This window comes from Typopeltis vanoorti, chromosome 15 (genome assembly GCF_054136105.1).
Source record: "Typopeltis vanoorti isolate ZY-2024b chromosome 15, IOZ_Tvanoo_1.0, whole genome shotgun sequence".
In the NCBI taxonomy this organism is placed as follows: domain Eukaryota; kingdom Metazoa; phylum Arthropoda; class Arachnida; order Uropygi; family Thelyphonidae; genus Typopeltis; species Typopeltis vanoorti.
In genome coordinates this window covers 110,639,342-110,656,603 of record NC_143563.1, presented here as the reverse complement: position 1 = coordinate 110,656,603, position 17,262 = coordinate 110,639,342, and the positions used below count along the sequence as shown (strand labels likewise).

Sequence of the window (17,262 nt, the reverse complement as noted above, 5' to 3'; positions counted from 1 at the left end):
AATAACTATATGTGCGGGTGTTTATGGACCTTTTTGAATTTGTGTTTTATTAGTGACAGACTATTTTCTTTAAGGGATGTATATATATATATATATATATATTGTTTGAAAATAACTTATTGTTCATATTGGGTTTTCACATCTGGAACCATTCTTTTAATTTTTCATATGCACTGTATTCTTTTTTATATGGTTTGCATTTACACGAATTTTTCTGGAACCAATCTACCGCGTAAATGGAGAATTGGGTGTATTTGATTAAAAAAGATTTGAAAAAAAAAACTACTTATGATAACTTTGTCTCTATGTACCTACAATGCATGACATTAATAATAACCTTCAAATATTACTGCAACGATATATCCACATAACCACAAGAAAGATATTTATTGAACCAAATATTTCGGTCTGGAAATAGCAGACCATCCTCAGTGGTATTACAAGAACAGTTTTAAAAAATACAAGCTAGAATACTAACAATAGATTGTTAAAAATAGAACATGCCGCGTGATGTTATATCATTAAGTATGAAACGGAATATTTTGAAGTAGAGACATGATTGAAAAAAAAATAAAATAAAATTAATGAATAATCTTGATTAGACTTTCCCAGATTTTTGATATAGATATACAGTCAGATTCCAGACTGAAATATTTGGTTAAATAAATATCTTTCTTGTGGTTATGTGAATATATCATTCAGTCTTATGTCACAAGTATCCTTAAAGCAGCAAATTAGTGCAACTGCATACCATGGAGTAATTTTATAAATACATCTTCAAGGCCCACCTTTCCTAATTGGGTTGTGGGAGCAACAGCTGCAAGAGGAACTTGCAATGGTCACGATCCTCTGCCATCAAGCTCAGGTGTTCTAGTGGGATTCCCAAACGTTTTGGATAGATTATATTTTTCTGGATAGATTATATCCAAAACCCCCAAGGTTTTGGATATAATCTATCCAGCGAGTCCTGGCCTTCCATGTGGCCTCCTACCCTCTGGCTTGGCAAAGAGGGCCTGCTGAGGGAGCCTCTTTTATGGCATTCTGACCAGGTGCTGATACCAACGTAAGTGTGAGCTCTCAACACGGAGAAGCAGCGGTTGAGTATTGAGGGTTTCTCGAATTGCAGAGCTTCTGACTCTGTCAAGTCTTGTCAGCCCCGCAACCCCTCAAAGTAACCTCATTTCAGCCGCTTGGATTCGTGTCCACATTCTTTCGGTCATTACCCAACTCTCATGACCATAGACTGTATTGAAGACAGCCAGCTTTGCCTTCTGGCTTAACTCCCGCTTCAATACTACCGAACGGCCAAGCTCCTGCAATATTGAGCTTGCTAAGCCAATTAGAGTATCTAGCTCTACGTCCCATTTTCGATCATTTGTGAATATGGACCCAAGGTATTTAAACTTCTCCATCTGCCTCATTGGGACCCCACTAACACGTAGAGTGCACTGGGATGGTTGTCTTGAGACCACAAATGTGTCAGAATGTGCCAAAACTGACCACATGTGTCAGTTTTGGCCACACTGATCTTCATTCCGGCATCTGCACAAACAGCTACAAACCTATCCAGGGTCTGCTGGAGGTCATCTGTGGAATTGCTAAGCAGAACTAGGTCATCTGCAAAAAGCAGACATCCAATGCTACATCTTCCAATTCTGACACACTCACTTCCTCGGCTGTGCCTATCAATCTAGTCCATAAATATTATGAAAAGGAGGGGTGACAGAACACACCTTTGGCAGAGGCCAATGGAGATTGTGAAAGGTTCAGACTTTGTGTTGTTTACCCTGACACAAAACTCTGGGCATTCATACAGGGACTTGATGGCAGCTAATAGTTGGCCATCCACTCCATACTCCTGTACTACTTGCCAAAGCTTATCCCGAGGAACCCCTTCTTCAAGTCCACAAAACATGTGTAGACATTCTTGGAATATTTTCAAGATTTCTCAAAGACTTGAATTAAAGTGAAGATTTGGTCAGTTGTGCTTCTACCAGTACGAAAGCCACATTGTTCTTCCTGGAACTTTGACTCAACTATGCTCCTGCACCATCTTTCCAAGCACCTAGCATACACTTTCCCAGGCAGGCTGAGCAGAGAGATGCCACGATAGTTACTGCAATCCTTCTGGTCTCCCTTCTTGAAGACTGGTATTATTATGCCTGTCTGCCATTGCTTTGGTGGTCACCCAGATATCCAAGCAGCCTGACAAACTCGAGTCGGCCAGAGAACACCGTCTTGATTTAAGGCTTTTAGCATTTCGGGCCGAATTTCATCATCGCCAGCAGCCTTGCCCGATTTTAGCGATTTTATTGCTAAATAGACCTCTTCTGCTGTGAGACTAGTCATTGTCCTGATCTGTGCCTCTTGGATGTCCACAACTGCTGGGCCACCTGGATTAAGAAGGCTCTCAAAGTATTCTCTTCATCTGTGGAGGATATCCTTCTCGGTTGTTAAAAGTGCACTATCAGAGGCTTAATTGCCATTGCTGTGCACGATTTCCTCCCTCAAAGGCGGCAGTTAGTCTGCCAGAATAATTTGTTTGCATTTGCATAGGATGAGTCTAATCTTTCTCCAAAGGATTCCCAAGCCTTCTGCTTTGCTGTCTTTACTGCCTCAGCAGCAGCTTTTCGTTCCTAAGCATACTGCAAACGCATCTCAGATGACCTGATCCTAAGTCATGTTAGGTAGGAATCCTTTTTTGCTCGGACAGTTTTTTGGACATCCTGCTTCCACCAAGATGTCCTTTTCGCACTGCCACACCGAGCTGCTTTCTGCCACAGCATGAGAGTGCAGAGGCAGTGACAACTGTTCTGAACAGCTTCCACTCCTCCTCAACATCTGCAGTATGCTTGGGAATATCTTTGAACCTGGAGGAAATGTCATCTGTAAAATTCTTCCTCACAGCCTCATTTTCCAATGCCTCCCATTTCACATGGTATAGCTGCTTAGGCCTACCAGCGTTGATGGTAGCATCTGGTTTCTGAAGCCGTAGAGTGCACACACAATTTATATGATACATGAAATGTGGCCATTACTAGATCCCGAAAATATAAATGTTGATTTTGAAATTGCCATTCATCAAGCGTTACGTATAGTATTTACACAAGCTAACATAAATGGTTGCTTTTTTTCATCTTGTAGAAAATCTTTGTAAGCATTTAGCTTCATGCAGTCTTTTAACCAGATATAATTCTGATGCGCAATTCGCTTTAAATTCAAAAATGATCACTTCGCTTGCTTTCGTTCCAGAACAAGATATTATTTATGCTATTTCTGAACTTGAGAATCATTTATCCAATGAATTTGACTCAATTTTAGAATGGTTTACGAACACATACATAGGTCGTCTAAGGAATAACAGAACCAGGACTCCACTGATTTTTCCATCAAACGTTTGGTCTGTGTACCAAAGAACAATAAATGGAAGCGATAGGACAAATAATTTTGTGGAAGCCTGTCATCGAAAACTGCAATTGAGCTTTGGCAGCAGCTCATGTCATCCAAATTTATGGATTTTTTATAAATGGACTACAAAAAATTCAAAAAACATATGTTGATTATGAAAGAGCAGTAACAGGTTTTCAACATGAGCACAAACATAGACGTTACGATGAAACTGACCAAAGAATTTTGACAAAAGTTTTTAATTATGATAGGGAAAATAGAATATTTATGTGGTATTGCATATAACTATAATATGAATTAATAAATTCAAAAAATTGTCTGGAATTTCATATCCTTTTTTGTTTTATTGTATATATATGTAACATTTGTAAATATGTTTGTTAATTACAAAATAATATTAATAAATTAATTAAAACAAAACTATATTTTTTATTTATTTTAATACTGTGCAATTATACCCTTTCATTTTTAAATCATTTTCGGACCACTCTTTTTTAACGATCTCTTTCTTAAATGATCCTACAAATTTTGATATATGATATAAACGAAAATATATAATATAAATATTTATTAACTAGCTGACTCATTTTTTTGTATGTGAAATTTCAATATAACTTCTATACAATTCATAATTCTACACAATAAAAATAAACTTAATTATAAGTGAGATTTTTCAAATTTTATGTTTATAACTGTTCTTTTAACTCATTTCTCAAAAAAATATTATTTAAATTTACCTGGTAATATCAAGAGAATAGAATTTACCTGATCAAGAGAATAGAATTGCATATTTGATCTTTTATTCCGTCGCCCAGTTGTCGTGTACCCCGACACTCAGGGTAGCATCGTCCCCCCCCCCCGGTTCTCCTTGAATTCCGATGACTTGAATTTTGAAGACTCAACACTCAGGGTAGCCCCCTGAGTTTCAAAACATTTCAAATAACTTGACAAAAACGTTGCAGCCTACATCCGTTTCCAATTTCAGCTTATCATTTTATAGTATAGAGTAGATATTTATTTATTTATAATATTTTATACATAATATTTTATTTTATTTATAATATTTATTTATATATAAATTTATAATGTTATTCAGTGTAAAATTGATTATTGTATTATTAAATTGATTTTCATTATGTTGGTTTGAAAGAAAAAAAATAACAGTAGTGAGAAAAATATTTATGCATTGTAACTCACCATTGAAGTTAGCTTGAAGGGATGTAGCAGAAGGATGTCAACTTGTTGGCGAAACACTTACCATATTTACTCGAAAATAACTCACTCTCGCATATAGCTGGCAGCTCTGATTTTACTTTACGAAAAAATACATTAAGTGTTGCATATGCCTCGCACACGAAAAATGTTTAAACATGTTCACGTCGAGGCGAGGCAATAGTAACCCACTCTCTGCGGTTAACAACACGCCCTCCCCAAGAGCCATTATACTGCAGATGCAAGAAAAACACGTAGTTTTATTGTATCCCTGATTAAGGTACGGAGGCTTTTGCAGTCTGTGCAATTATTAGAGACAGCTGTAATTAAAACTAATGAATCACATGTCCCTTCTCACAGAAACTGCACTGTATAGACTCAAGCTAAACCATATGTTGCACTGGAAACACAGTATCTGACTAAAAACTCTTGTCCAGTTTTTCAATTACATGAAATAAGTGTTTGTTTTATTGCATTGGAAATTCTTGATGTCATTATGACAGATCACAAAGGCTAACTTTAAATAAAATTCTACCACAAATTGAAATATGCCATATAATGCATGTGCGAGTTCCTGTGCCAGCTCAAACGAGATAGCTGCTCAAAAGAGAGCAGCTGTCTTCATAGCTGCTCTCTGGTATAAAACAAAATTTAACTTGTACATATTGTAACAATTAAAAAAAAAAAAGCTTGAATAATTTATAAGCATATAAAAAGGATATCACCTGTAAATCGTTGACATGCCAGCGAAATTCTGAAACGTGCCACCTCTGGTCTCGCGTGCCATAGGTTCGCCATCTATGCTCTATACTATGTTGTTTGCTGACTTCATTATAAAGGAGTTTTGTTTCTAGAGGATATGTTAGCTTGAGAGTATTACTGTGCTCATTCACATATTCTGTCTAATAATGTAAGCATTTCATGTAGTACTATCATAATACCCTGTACATCCCTTGAGAGTACATATCAGAAATTTTCTGATGATGAACTATGGGAACTTTACTCCATTCATTCAGAATTTATCCTTCTGGCCAGGCCTATTGAATTTGCAGCATAGCTATTAAAAATTTTACACTTTCATATTTGAACATTTTCAGTCAAATGTTGTTTCACCAGCTACTTTCATTCCTATTCCCAAGACTTACAAAATATCACATTTAAGGGTTATTATCTGTAGAAATAACCCTTAATAATCATTATTATTGAGGTCAGCATTGGAACCAGTACTGATCCCAGTGATACCACTGGTTACCAGAATCCATAACCCATTTCAGTGCCATATTTCTTCAGTTTACAAATGAGACGAGCATGCCATACAGTATCAAATGCTTTACTAAAATCCAAATATATGATGCTAAAATTATGATCTAAATCTAATTTCTTAGGAACAGCATCATAGTAACTAAATTTGATTAACAGAATGTGTCTTTAACAAAACAGTGTTGCAATTCATTTATAACTTTTTTGGTATTTAAATGTTCCTACAGGCTATCCATTACAGAACTCCATTATTTTACCAGGAAAACTTCAGGCCTGTAGTTCTCCCACATCACTTTTTCACCCTCCTTTATGGATGGCATTACCCTTTTTCCAGTACCCTGGAATTCCCCCTAAATCTAGTAAAACTTTCATTATTATATTTAACTGTTTATCTGACTTTCCTTGCTTGATATAACATGTTGGGGAATAGTCTGTCTACTAGCAGACACATAGTAAGTTTTATTTGCAATTTTTTTTTTTTCATACTCATATATTAAATACTCTAATATCATTCACTGTATATAGAAAAGGTTACCAGCTTAATACCATTAAGCTAGTTAAAACCATTATAAATGATGGTTTTAACTAGCATTCCAGCATAAATATAAATGAAAAACATTGTTATATTAAAAAGTGTGTAAAGCAATGCAACACAATTCTTGATTCTGTTATTGTTGTCATCTTGAACTTTATCAAAACAAAATAAGGGAACTTCTCAGTGATAGTAGAATATATAGATGCTTTAAGGAATGACCCCACATGAGCACTCATAATAAAACAGATGATTTAATCAAGGTCCTTTGTAATTGGCCTGAAGAAGTTGATCCCTTCACATTCAAACACCCATTCATCTCATGGATCTATGATGCATCTAAAATTCATAACGAAGGTATCTCTTAAGACTGATTGTAGATGCCAGGTATTCTCCTACATATCTGTCAAGATTATTTAGCAAAATTTCTATATATAGAAGATGGAGTTTTTTTTTTCATATGTAAGAAAAAACATCATCTACATCAAGGCTGTCCAAAGCATTGCCTGCAGGCCAGATGCGGCCCCGCAATGCGATTTTGTGCAGCCCGCCTGTGGGATTTGATTTTCATGAGCGAAAAAATAAAATAACAATTTGAATCAAATGTATATTAGATATTCTATTACTAATTAGTTGATTCTATTAGTAATAGAATTCTATTACTAATCGATAACCTTGATGTTTGTAATTTTATTTGATGGTTTTACATCACTTATTTTTCAAATATTAGATGTGTCAAAGAAGCGTTCTTACACTCTTTTGTTCAACGCGCATGCTCCAGGCTTTCACTGGGAACGTGACCACGTGATTAGTGTTGTTCGTTTGTTCAGCTATCGAGGTTGTGGCACTGCTGCTCACCAAATTACTAGATATGCATTGTGATCTACATCAAAAATTTGAAGGATTTTATAAAAAATAAATAAGAATATCATTTTAGATCAAACAGATATTTTAACGAGTTTGGACATAAGTTCTTGCCAGCATTTCCAGAAAAGACATGATATTGTCGAAGAACTTTTTTGCATCTTACACTATTAACCTTTTCAAACATGGTGTAGACAGATCTTCAAATTTGAAGAAGAAGCAGAAGGTCTACAATGGAGCTTCAGTTTCTCCACACTTAGCAGATATAAATAGGATCCTTTGAAATGATGGCTGTTGAAAAATACCACACAAAGCCCAAAATATGGCTATGTTGATGATATTTTCCTTCTGTAACGGATCAAAATCGACTATCATTTACTGTGGGGGGGGGTTGTTATTTTTGAATTTAAAAAAAAAAAAACTTATGTACAAGGATTTAACTGCCTTTGGTTCTCTGCAGTCTGGCAGAGTTTTCATGAGAATAACAGTTGTTATAAGATATTGCACTTTTCATACCAATAATAGTTATTATAACATGATACTACAACTTACGCAAAAATAGCAGTGCTATAAGACAATAATGCATTTACATGAAAGTAACAGATGATCATAATTCACACTGTTAAATAGCAGGAAAAATCTTTCTTCTTCCATTTTTGGGAGGAAGAGCGGTGATGTTACTTCTATGTTGGAAAGTGAATTGTGATGCAGTTGCCCTGCTCAGCTGGGAGTTGATTCTGTGGATTTCAGTCTTGGTGGAAAAGATATGTGGTGATGATGCTCATGTAGGATATGATTTCTCACTTTTTGATTAAAGGATATATATGTAATACCGTATTTACTTGAATATAACTAGCACTTTATTCCCCAAAATTAAGACGAGGTGTAAGACCACCAGGAATAATAGCCACATCAGTCTTTACATCTGAAAGTGATTTACTAATTCAGGTCCTAATGGCCCATGTAAACTATCCCGCACAAGAGAACTGGGTATCGAAATGAGTCCCTGGCCGTTTGTCCCAAGCTGTTCTAATCCAATCTTGAACCATTGTAGTCTCCATCCACCCTTTTTCTTGACATCTTACATGAATTCTAGGGGGAAATTTCCCCTTCGACATTGTTTTCCTTTTGAATAATATGTAAGGAGGTAACTTTCTTCCATCTGCAGTAATTGAGAGCATGATTGTGCATCGCGATTTTTCACTTCCAGTTGTGCGCATTATCGCACTTTTTTTCACCATTTTCTATTGTTGTTATTATTATTATTATTATTACTATTACATCACACCTCCAGGGAGTCCGAAGACTTATCGAGGGAAGGCATCTACTCTACAACTCCTCGTCTCACTACCCCACCAACCTTCATCACCTAACACCAATGCCCTCTGCCGCCGACTACCATTTTGGTGTGGCATTTCAAAATTGAGGTGTGTTTGATTGGCATTGGCTATTTGTGATAACATATAGTTATTGATCTTCCTTAGTTGAATCACATAGCAATGAAAATCCATCACTTTATCTTTGAAATCTTATGGCTGATGATTGTTGAGTTGAAATGCTGATTCTCTTCAATCGAATTCCAAAATATCTGAAACTGCCATAACAACATTCACTATTTCTTAAAGTTTTTAATTATTTTTTTTGTATGTGTGAGGTATATACGAAACTTTTTAATTTATTTTTTCGTAAAGTAAAATCAGGGATGCGAGATACACGCAAGGGCGAGTTATATTCGAGTAAATACGGTAGATAGATAAACATATAAAAATTCAACAATGGAAGATATTTACATTCTACTTCATGCCATCATCCTGCCTAGAAGTGTGATGTATTATAAATACACTCAAAGATAGAACATACACTATGTCAAGTGACAATAACAAAAGTGAACAAGAAATGGATTTCAGGGAAGTGCACCTAAAAAAAAAATAGCTATAATCTTAAAACTATCAATTACATTTTACAACTGTTTTGGCACATACACAAGAAAAAGTAGAATTCAATAGCGCAGTTTCTTTACTTTACATTGAAAAATATATGGTCAAATTGTTAAAGCAGTACAACTTAAAAGTCATCTGCATACTCATGAAAAAAGTCATTGTGATGCTGAAATCATGACAACCTCATTCACCACATACATGACCTGGTGTACATAAAATTTTGTGCACATGCAGTATCCGTTGTTGGACAGATGGGACGCTCAGGAGAGATACATATGAAAGAACATATTAATGATGTATAGAAAAGATGAGCATATAAGAATGCTGTATATTGAATTCAACAGTTATATTCATAAATTCAAAGAAGCTACTGTGAAATGACACAGTGTGCCAAAAATTGGTCTTATCGTCAGCATACATAAGACCTAAGAAGCTGGGAACTAAGTTATGATAGACATTACATAGTGCTTCTTAACAATGAGCTATGTATTTGAAATCTCAGCATGATATGTGCCATCAATTTAACAACAATAATGCTATACGTGGTACCGTATTGTCTGGTGTATAAGACACACTTTTTTTTACCTTAAAAATTCATCTTAAAAATGGGGTGCGTCTTATATAATGAAGATAAAGATTGTTTCCTCTTTTCAAAGTCATACGCACTCCCTTTTATGTTCCAAGATCTTTGTAGGCGGTTAATGGTGCAATCAAATTGATGCGTGACCTTCACATGACTTCTAGCGCGTCATTGGCTAAGAACGGGTAGTCCCTATTCAAGTTTCATAATATCTTATCCGAGTAATCAGTTACCGATGTTTATCAGTATTGAGTTGACGTGTTGAGATATTTTGTGTTCAGTTTGATATTTCCCCATAAATTTTAGTGATGGAAAAAAACAGGGGACATTCATGTACTTCAAGTTACAAATTGCAGGTTGTAAAATATGCGGAAGAACACGAGAATAGGGAAGCTAAAAGACATTTTGGACCTCCGCCTACAGAAAAAATGATTAGAACTTGGCATGATCAGAAGAAAATTTTGTACAATTTGCGTAATGGAAAGCGCGCGGAACGTGGTAAAATTGCGAAGTGGCAAGAACTAGAGACCAAAGGTTTGAAATGGGTGCAAGAAAATCAGAAAAATGGCATTTCCATTTCAACAAAAATGATTCGTACACATACAGTCAAAGTAGCCTGTGAGGTTTTTTTCAGAAAATTGTATTAAATTTCTTGGGTGAGTCTTATACACCGGAAAATACGGTAGTTTGTTTCAGAATCAATCTGTTAATGTAAATTTTTTTTCGAATTAAAATATTATATTCAAGATGATAAAGCATAGGAAACTTGTTGAATAAACAATTTTTTAGTGTTTTCTCTTTGTGGTTCATACTAGAAATAATATTATGGACAATTCCGACCATAGAAACTTATTATCTGTTAGTGCCCTTCCTTTTCAAACATTCCTGTTGCATAATGTCATTTTCATATTTCAGGTACTGTCTAAAAGTTGATTCTCTGTCCAAAATTATAAATCTCAGAAATCAGTGAAATCCCCCTCTCTCTTTCTGTCTCTCCCCCACACACACACATGGATTTTCAATAGGTACTTTTATACAGACATTGATTTTCAAACCTGTTAGAACGAGTTACCCCTTATTTGTACGTTGTTCAAGGTTGATATAATACATAAAGTAATATATTTGTCAAGTTTTTATATTGATTAACAAACTACCTAGTAATGTGTTATGGACAAAAGTAGAAAAAAAATGTATAATCTTATATTTTTTGCATTTGTTGATAGCTCCAGGTGAAGATTCAGCAAGTTCAGAATACCTTTTGCATATATTGTTATCCATTTTTTGTCCTATTGTTGCCATTTTGGTTATCGTACTAATTGCTATACTGTTAATGAGGAGAATGCATAAAAGGCGTATTACTGCTCTAGTAAATCATCAGTACATGGACCATATATATCACGATGATCTACGAGCTACTGCTGCAGGAGATAGCACACTAAGAGTAAGTAATTTGAGACTCTTTACATTTTATATAATTATGAAAGTTTTGTGTAGGAAATGAGTATTTTATAGCCCATGACTGAATCATTCTCTGAAGATACTATTATACTCATGACTTTTTTTACTTCTGATATGATTCACCCACTGAGAAATGCAGAGTACAACAGCATCTTGAGAAGATCCTTTCTTTTAGTGTTGCACGGTGATCAGCATTCATTTTAGAAATTATGGACTTTACAACTGAGTTATAAATAACTATTTTAATTTCCCAGCATTTCTACCTTCATATTAAGGTCATCATCTGGAGTATATACAAGGACACAGTATGCTAAAGAGACAATGATTTGATCAACAGTTATTCTACTGCCATGACCTCTAGTGAAAATATAATATTAAAAAGAAATTTTTAAATAAAATAAATAAAATAAAAAATTTATATGTATATATATATATATAATATAAAAAAAAAAATCAGTTAATTATTTAGAAACTGCATCAAAGCTAAATTCTATTTAAGATAACATAAGAGAAACATTCCTTCATATGGATAGTTTTCTTACAGTAACAATGATGTCCTAATTTTAACATGACAATTGTTATATTAGATTTAAGATTCTGGATTATCTACAGTCCTGTTTATAGTTAACTCTTAGGGAGAAAAGTTAATTGGTTAGAATATGTGCCTCCCATATGCATGGGATTTTTAGACTATCATTATTGTTCAGATTAGAGTGGTTGATAAAAATCTCACAGGTTTCCTTAAATTTACGTTCATACCATGTTTTGGTATGATGTAAATAACTGGTACTTTTCCAGTCAGTGCTATGTAAAGTGTTCAGGGCATGATCAGAAAGGCCAGCTTGACCATAGTTATTATACTTAATGTGTCGTCTATGTTCTTTTTGTCTGATAGGAATTGTGTGTCCTGTTTCCCCTATATATGGTAGATTACAGGTGCAATAAATCCCGTATAGTCCCAGCAGAGGGAGCTGGTCTTTGGATGAGTTGAGTAAGCTTTTTGATTTTGCAGGAGGTTTAAAAGTGGCTTTGAGGTTGTATTTCTGTAGTATTCTGTTTATTTTATCTGATGTCCCTTTAATGTAAGGAATGGTTATAATTTTATTGTAGTCTGGTGTATCTTTGTTTTTTATTGAGGGTCTTGTAGAGAATTTTGTTAATAGTGTTTTGGCTGTAACCAATTTTTAGGAAAGTATTGCCGATAACTTTAAATTCGTCTTTAAGCACTTGTTCATCGGAGCAAATCTTCAAATCCCTGTTTTTTAGAGCATTAATGACATCTAGTTTATGTGTTGGGTGGTGGTAGGAATTTGTGTATATATTGACCAGTATGTCTCAGTTTCCGGTAAACAGTGAAGGAAGACGTGTGACAAGTGTATCTAGAAACGGAGGTGTGTTCTGCTTTTCATTCTCAATTGTGAACTGTATACATTTGTGTTATTTGTTTAGGTGGCTAAGAAAAGTGTCTAGTGTCTTGCGGCCATGGGGCCAGATCATGAAAACATCATCAACGTACCTAAGGCAAACTTTGGGTTTTAAAGGAGAGGAATCTAGAGCATGTTGTTCAAAATGTTACATATAAAAGTTAGCAATAGAGGGGAATAATGGTGAGCCCATGGTTGTGCCTTCTTTTTGTAGGTAGAAAGTGTTTTGTCACACAAAATAGCCAGAGTGTAGTACATTCGCAAAAAGCGCTATGATATCTGGACGGAATTTGTCCTGTAAAAGAAGGATTGTGTCATTGATTGGGACATTTGTAAAGAGGGCAGAGACGTCAAAACTGACTAATAAATCATCTTTTTCTAATGTAATATGTTTGATTATGTTTATGAAGTGTTGTTGTGTTTCTGATATAGGAGTAGGAATGACCTACCAACTCCTTGAGTGTTGACGCTAATTTCTTGGCTAGATGATATTTCGGGCTGTCTATACCTTCAACTGTCAGCCAGAGTGGTGTATTTTGTTTGTGTATCTTTGGTACACCGTAAATTCTGGGAGAACAGCGTAATGCAGAAGTAATTTTTTGACTGTATCTTCAGGCCATGTAGTAACTGATTTAAGTAGCTTCGCAGTTTTCTTTTTTATTCTATTGGTAGGATCATAGTTAACAAGTTGATTTGTATTGTTATCCAAGACTAGCAGATTCATTTTTCTACATATGTGGTTTGGTTTAGAATAACGGTGGCATTGCCTTTTTCAGCTCTAGTTATTATGATGTCCGGATTTGATTTTTGTGATTTCACTGCTGTTAATTCGTGTTTCTTTAAGTTGCTTGGTATTGTTTTCTTATAATTTACATTTAAAATGTTGGCAGTTTCTAAACGTATTTTGTCTTGTATGGTAGTTGGGATGAATCTTAAGCCTCTTTCAATATTATCAATAAAATCCAGTATGCTCATCGATCTGGGTGCTACGGTAAAGTTTAAACCTTTGCTGAATAGCGAGAGTTCATCTTTGTTTAAGGCATGGTTGGATAAGTTGACTACATTACTTTTACCTGACGGCAATTGGCAGCTCCTGTTATTTCTTTAAGAAAGTGTTACTCAGAGAACAGATCCATGCGACTAGAAAAAACTTGGCCTTTACTCAAAACCAGGTACAAAATGTAAAATCTGAACTTTCCAGTTACTTGAACACAAATATTTGGGCTATCCTCGAGAAGATTACAGACAACTCGGCGAATCATATCCTTTAAACTAAGAAAGAAAATCCCATATCCAAATTTCATAAACTAAAAGATCGACAAAACAAACGGACATTTTTGAATTTCTCTACACTGAACATAAGCAACCAACAAGAAGCAAGAAATAACAGGAGCCACCAATCACCGTCAGGTAAAATTAACGTGGTCAACCTATCCAACCACGATCTGGCCCCATGGCCGCCAGACACTAGACACATTCCTTAGCCACCTAAACAAACAACACAAACGCATATAGTTCACAATTGAGATCGAAAAGCAGAATACACTTCCGTTTCTAGGTACACTTGTCTTCCTTCTGGCAGTCTTTCCTTCACTGTTTACCAGAAACCGACACATACTGGCCAATATATACACATAAACTCCTACCACCACCCAACACAAAAACTAGATGTCATTAATAGTCTAAAAAACGGGACTTTGAAGATTTGCTCCAATGAACAAGTGCTTAAAGATGAATTTGCAGTTATCAGCAATACTTTGCTAAAAAATGGTTACAGCCAAAACACTATTAACAAAATTCTCTACAAGACCCACAATAAAAATCAAAGATAAACCATCATCATCATTAGCAAATTCCCGCCATGTATCCTAAAGGGGTGTACAGGATATGATAGTACTACGCGAAAAATTTACATCATTACTAACTTCCTATCTACAATTTTCCTCCAAATCAGTCTGTTACTTGTCAAGACTCCAACATTATCAGATCTTACATTTCTATCATCTAAGTCACTTTGTACCGTGTCAATCCACCTATATCTTGGTCTTCCTCTGGATCATTTTCCTGCCAACCTGGCAGAGAACACTTGTTTTGCTAACCTTTTCTCGCCGATTCTGTTTAAGTGACCATACCACCTGAGATTAGCTCTGCTAACGCATTCCTGGATGCTGACAATGTCAAGTTCTTTCCTAATATTCTCATTTTTAATATGATATTAACATTGATGCCATCTGTCCACACCTCTAATGTTTCTCAGGACTCTCGTATCTGTGGTCTCTAGTCTTTGGTCAAGTGTTTTACTTCTGACCTAGCTCTCAGATCCATAAGTTAAAACTGGTTTGAACACTGTCTTCTATACAGCTAATTTAGTGTTCAGGCTAATTTCTCTCTTATTCCATATGAATAAGACAGAAATTAGTTTTCCTACCATACCAGCTATGTTGATTCTGTTGTCTATTTCTATATTCAATTTACCATCTTCACTAAAAATCATGCCTAAGTAGCTGAAATGTTTTACTTGTTCCACAGGTTCTCAATTCACAAGACAGTTGACATTTTCAATGATTCTGCTTATTTTCATAATAATTTTTCCACACTTCAAGAATATCTTTTTTTCTCATTTTCATGTCACCTTTATCATCTCTAACTCCTAAGTTATAAATCTTTTTCATTTTATTTATGTTGTCCATCATAGATGTAAAAAATATAACATAAATATGTAAAATTATTAGAAACACATCAAATGAATAACTGAATGTCACCTGAGAAAAGAATTCAGGCTACTAGCCTAGTGCGATAGAAGGGAGTAACCCATAACTGGTGATGTGGGGTTCATTTGCACACTAAAAAATTTGAAGATTGTTCGATTCTTCAATATCTGGCACTTTAAAAATGTTTCACAGACACTTGAGTTCCCACAAGCCCCATGTTGCTGAAGGATGCACTTTGGTAGTACAAGCATACATCAGGGCCACTAATTGGAATGGTGTTGGATAACAATACGGTCTTTCCCAGTTAAATTAAACAACTGTCTAGTTGCTGTAGCATGGAAAATTTTTTCCCTGGACAGTAAATGACTTTCATTGCCTGATGAAAACACTACCATCTTACTTAGTGGATGCCTTCACATGTTTGGGCTCTAAAATAAAGTTTTCAACCTATGTTCTTCTGTACCCCTCCCACCCCATCTTTGTACATACAGTGTGGATTCCTTTGCAGACATGACAGACTGCAGAGATACAGAATTCCATTTGAAGATGCTGCAGTTCTACAGAGTTTTACTTGATGTTACATAGGATGGAACTTGATGGTAATGCATCAGGCGGCTTCCCAACCACTAGAGGCATAATCCTGTGACAACATAGAGTATTAGATCATTCCTGGATGGAGTCCAGTTATAAAGATACTTTGGAGTCCTCTCTAGGCCACATCATGAGGTGGGAAACTGGATGCTCTGTATAATAGATAGCATAGTAGATATGTATATCATTGTCTAGCATTGTAGTTTCCTACTAGTTCTTCTTTTTGAGCTGCATGAAAAATAACAAACATTTAGTTTTAGTTATTTGCAGTATTGTAATAGAGAAACCTTTCACGTTGATTTTACCAACATTTGTGATCTAAATGTAAGCATAAAATGTTCTCCACTACTTAACAAACATCCAGACCTGACTTCCTATTCAGAACTCATCTTGCAGCTACATCAGCAACTGTCTAAATTACACTCCTGCATGATCCTTGTTATTAAGGTTGTACTTGCACATCTGTAAAATCTGGAAACCCATACCAGAGAATGCCAAACCTAAATTCCTTTTTTTTTTATCCCTCAAAATTTTCTTACACTCTTCTGTTGCGTTCAGTTGCTATTGTCCATCACTGCCAGAATTCTGATAATCATTCTAACCTCTTTGAAATTTTATCGGAAGCTTCATTTTCTGCAGAATAGCTGTGCAAGAGGTGACGTGATCTTTCTTAAGGACTTTAATTTCATATCTTTAACTGGTTTCCCTTTTCTAATTCCTCTGACCATCTTTTCCATTCTGGAAGAGTTTCTCAGAAACATTTGCTAGCACTGATCCCTAACATGTCATCCACTTACCACCAGAATAGCAGATAATCCTTGCTGTTCTTCCACATATACCATGTATGCCACTCCTGTTGATAATTTAAGTCATAATCCTTCATCATTCTTTTCCCATGGTCATATTGCTGCTTTCTTCTTCTTCTTCTTCTGCAGCTTCTCCCACTTAAGTGGGGTCATTGTTTGTAATGAGTCTCCTCCACACCTTCCTGTCTTGGGCTGTCACCACATCCAAGTTCTTCATCTTCAAGTCCTCTTTCTACCAGCTCCCTCCATCTCTTCTTTGGCCACCCATGCTTCCGCCTTCCTTGCACATCCATCTGCATGACCCTTCTTCCCACATATTCGTCCTCCCTCCTCATCACATGACCAAACCATCTCAACCTTGCCTCCTGTATTTTCGCTCCTAAGTTCGTAACTTTCACTGTTCCCCTGACATAATCATTTCTCAGACGATCCTTTCTGGTCACACCGCACATCCACCTAAGCATTCTCATCTTTGC

At 35.6% G+C, this 17,262-nt stretch overlaps 1 protein-coding gene across 2 annotated transcripts in view; it reads left to right on the top strand.

Annotated features, from left to right (window-relative positions):
• LOC150099077 (activin receptor type-1-like) overlaps positions 1-17,262 on the top strand; it is a 201,119-nt gene that overhangs the window by 103,139 nt on the left and 80,718 nt on the right. For both annotated transcript variants that reach the window (XM_090404904.1, XM_090404905.1), the window contains exon 4: positions 11,020-11,237. In XM_090404904.1, coding sequence (XP_090261030.1) covers positions 11,020-11,237 — 218 coding nt within the window. The remainder of the gene's footprint in view (positions 1-11,019; positions 11,238-17,262) is intronic.